The sequence below is a fragment of the Macadamia integrifolia genome, chromosome 14, assembly GCF_013358625.1.
Source record: "Macadamia integrifolia cultivar HAES 741 chromosome 14, SCU_Mint_v3, whole genome shotgun sequence".
NCBI lineage: Eukaryota > Viridiplantae > Streptophyta > Magnoliopsida > Proteales > Proteaceae > Macadamia > Macadamia integrifolia.
In genome coordinates, this window is record NC_056570.1 from 7,959,926 (window position 1) to 7,964,153 (window position 4,228).

The window sequence follows — 4,228 nt, forward strand, 5'->3', positions numbered from 1 at the left end:
CTTTTAAATTGCTGGTACCCTTTATATAGCTTTTGTATCCTTGTGGAATTTCTTTTTAAGAGAATTTTTGTATGAAAGGATTGATTTCTTTTTTCGATAGCACGTCTGTGAATTTGAAGCAGGTTATTATTCCTGTTTCCTTCTTTGTTTTTTTTTTGATAAAACTTATTCCTGTTTCCTGTTGGTGATGTTGGTTAGATTTGCTGATTTTGCAGGGAACTTGAATTTTGAAAAATGGCCAATAATGAGGGGCAGGAAGCTTCCTCCCGTGGTAATGAATGGGAAGTCGTGTCACTGACGGCATCAACATATTCTGCTGCTCCTGGTCCGAAAAGAGTTGATGATGATAAAGGTAATGAGTTCATTGTATGTGAAGAGGGAACCGTAGATGCAACGTTTATTTCTGGTCACTTAACAAGCATGAAAATCCACCATTGGAGCCAGAGAAGAATGAGATTGATAATGAACCAAAAGGCGAAGGTGCAGCTGCTAATGATCTGCCCATGTTTGATATGAATAAATTTGAGAAGTAAAATGTAGAAGATTGGAATGCCAAAGAGTTGCCAGTATCGGATGAGTTAACTGGAATACAGTTCTTTGATGAAAAGGGTAATAGGCTTATCTCTTCGTGACACAGAGTTTGAAGAAGACATGGGTTTACGAGGACTAAATTTAATTGGCAAAGAGGAGAAATATATACAATTCTACTAAATTTAATTCTTCTGACAGTGAAGCAGATGTTAGTGGATCGACTGTGTATGATAAAGATGCAGTTGTCACTGAATCGTCTGATCCTTCTCAAAAAAGCTCAAACAATGATTCAGATCTTTCGAAGGCAGTAAGTCATACAGGAGAAGTTAAATTTAATAAGTATAGACTTCCCTGTGAGGAATTGTGGAAGAAAAGAACAGTTTCCTTATATATTAGTCTGTCTTTGTTGCTGCAGCTCTAATGGGCCTTGTCATTCTTGGTCAACGTTGGAAACAAAATAAGTGGGCAAGTTCAGGAACCTAAGAGGTAATCTGCATATTACCCTTCTCTTTGAAACAGGAAGTTAAATCAGCAGTCATAATGTTTTGCAGATAAAATTATGCTCAAGTTTTTGGTTGTCTCTATGTATGCATATCTGTGTATGTGTATGTGTATGTGTATGTGTATGTGTGACCATATATGCAAACACTTGTGTTGAGCACAATAACTCAAATATTGAGCACATGGATTTGAGTAAGTTAAAATATTTTATTATTTCCCGAAATTTGATATCCACTACCAATTTTATTATGCTTAACAACTACATGGTTATAAATTACTTGGAACAATTTTGAATGGAGTTATTTCATGTGTACATGAATCTATCTGCATGGGGAAATGGATGTAGCTAGAAAAATTGGTAGTGGATTTGGGAATTCCTGTTCTTATGTTGCCATGGTTCAGAAGACTGGAAAATGGAATCACTCCGCTTCCATTCTGTCTCTTCCATTGTAGACAAACAAATAGCCTGAGATGATTTCAGGTTCTATAAAAAACAACACTGATACTTAACTCTCTGACAGTTTGGAAGGTGATATATATTAACCAAATAATTGGAGGTTCTCAAATAGAGAAAGTCATTTGGTGTTACTGAGAACCCTGTTTGAGACATTTTCTCCTTATGTTGATCAACCCTTTGGAAGTTATAAATGGTGGGTGTGTTGGTTGGATTGAGTTAATGGCTGTAACTTAGATTTTTCTTCTTTAAACAAGCTCCTAACACATATTAAGTCTCAGAATTTAAGATATTGAGATATGAGAAACTTAGCTTCAGTTCACTTTTTAGCTTTTTGAATAAAATTTAAACACTGGGAATATTCCATCATGATGTAGGACAATCAGGCTAATGTAGCAGAACCTAACCAGGGGCTCAATTATTTTGTTCTCAGAGTAGGATATCATTGGCATAACCTAATAAATCCCACTGCATCTCGAGAAAGTTTGTGTTTGAGCATTTTTAGATGAATGAGTGGGAAGGTAGGATATAACAGTTAAAAGGCTTTGAACATTTTTTGGACTTCAAAAGAGAAACTAAAAGGTGGGAAAAAACATGGATTAAAGAATGGGGAGAACAAAAAATGCAATTATTTTCTGAGAGTTACAGTGGAATGGTGAAACCGAGCTTTAATGTTCCTGGTCCTGAAGACTGGGATAAGAAACTAATGATACTGGGACAATAGTTCCTATAATTAATTGCTATGGCAGTTCCTGACCATTAATGTTAGCTCGCCATGAGGTGCTATGCCAGGAATACCACTGTTCATGATGGGGTTTATGTTTATATTGCTTTGTTTGCACACATTCCTCAGGTGGATTTATTCATTTTGTTGGTAATTGACATTTAACAATGTAATTTGACTTTGAAACTCTACTCCGATGGTATTTTGAAGGGTGTTCTTTTGTCGATTGTTTTATTATTATTTTTTTTTTAAAGAGTTCTGAGAAGATATTAGATGTGCCTGATATTTTGAAGGGTGAGGTCCAACATTTAAATTGCTTTCTCTCGCCCAACGGCTTTGGTTTGCCATGAAGGAGGGCTGTTCTTCTTTACAGGTAACCTTTCCTGTCAAACTGTTTTGATTCACCATTAATGACCATTGTCTTCTTTATAGGTATGAGGTGTTGTGTTCCTCTAACTCTCCATCTTCTTCTCTATCATACTCTCTATTTTTATTCATTTTCTAGAACACTTTTTTCTCCCTTATTACTCTTTCACATTAAAACTCAATAATTCCTAAACTAATCATATAGATAGGGGATATAAGGTCTAAAACAGGCCATGAAAATTAGGCGTAGGGAATTATGCCCAAAAAAAGCATGGCATTCTTGGTTCCCATGTAGGGTGTAATCTTCGGGTTCTACCTGTCTGGGTTTTTTATCTCCGTGGTCTGAGTCTTGCTTCGTGTTACGGTTCTGGTTGATCGATTATTTGGGTATGACCTTCGTCGTTGGGTTTCTTTCTGGTCTTGGGGATGCTTTCTAATTCGTTGGTGTGTTCTATTTCTATAATTCGTTGGGTTTTTTACGGTTTTCCAGAGATAGAGTGGATGATTTTGTATATACCGTGGATATAACAAAACAAAATATATCAAATACATGCAGGTTATAATAATTTTATTATTCTCATTTTGGTAATTATTAATTATCTTTATTAATTTTTTTTTTTTTTTTAAGCTTTTGGTACAGAATTCGATTTTAACTATCTTTGATTTATTTATTTATTTTTCACAGTTTCGTCAAAAATTCCTTATCTCTTCTCTATTAATTTTCTCAGAGTGAGTGAAGTGGATGCATCTCTCTCTCTCTCTCTCTCTCTCTCTCTCTGTGTGTGTGTGTGTGTTTTCTCCTCTTAAATGACATATCTGCCCTATTATGGGAGAAGAAAGAAAGAGAAAACAGTTATGTTGTTCAGAATTGCAACTAACCCCATGTAATCCAGAAGATAAAGGTTTTGAAGTGGATTACAACGTATTACTATTGATAAAACATTGCTAAGTAAAATCTACCCAACTTTTAAAAGTAAGGGTGATCATGAATATTTTCTAAGGGAAAAAGACTATATTCCAATGGAAATCGTTTAAAAGATTTACGATCAAAAGTTTATCCACACAAACACACTAAGAAAAATATTCTGCTTTACGTGCAACACATGTATCTGCACGTGTGTATTTACTAGTAATGTAAATATATATATATATATAGTTATATTATTCTAATTGACTTAAACATCTCTTGGGAAAGATTTTTTTATCCTCAGTTTCTTCTCCCATGTTCTAAAAGACCATTACACGTCAACATTGTTTGAAGTTCCACTTCAACAAAAGGTTCACTGTGGGGACTTTGAGGCGGACAGGTTAACAAATATGATTAGTAATGTTTCCAGCTAAACAGAAGAGGATTAGGAGGCATATAGAGAGTTACGTTGCAACTTCCACAAGGTAGCCTTAAAATAGAATGTTAATACTTTATATTAAAAAAAAAAAAAAAGCATGGTTAATGATTATTCAAAGAAAATATGGGTGACACGACGTCACTGTGACCTTTGTTATTCACCTTTTCGAGTCTTTTATCTATCTCCTCGTATAATTATATAAAGGGAGCGTTGAATATTTTAAAAACTAAATTGAATTATTTAATTATTATCAAAAGGTATCAGTGTCTCAAAAAAAAAAAAAAAAAAAATTGACATTATCATGTA

At 34.3% G+C, this 4,228-nt stretch overlaps 1 protein-coding gene across 1 annotated transcript; it reads left to right on the plus strand.

Moving 5' to 3' along the window:
- Positions 1-234: 234 nt before the first annotated feature.
- Positions 235-1,014, plus strand: LOC122061750 (ATG8-interacting protein 2-like). The gene is made up of 4 exons (XM_042625196.1): positions 235-366; positions 420-529; positions 730-838; positions 928-1,014. Exons 1-4 carry the CDS (start codon positions 235-237, stop codon positions 1,012-1,014), a joined length of 438 nt encoding a protein of 145 aa, XP_042481130.1.
- Positions 1,015-4,228: the final 3,214 nt, after the last annotated feature.

Coding starts and splice junctions, on each gene's coding strand:
- LOC122061750 (XM_042625196.1), top strand. CDS start 235: ATGGCCAATAATGAGGGGCAGGAAGCTTCCTCCCGTGGTAATGAATGG. Junction 367..419: donor ATAAAGGTAATGAGTTCATT/GTATGTGAAGAG, acceptor TCACTTAACAAG/CATGAAAATCCACCATTGGA. Junction 839..927: donor ATTCAGATCTTTCGAAGGCA/GTAAGTCATACA, acceptor CTTATATATTAG/TCTGTCTTTGTTGCTGCAGC.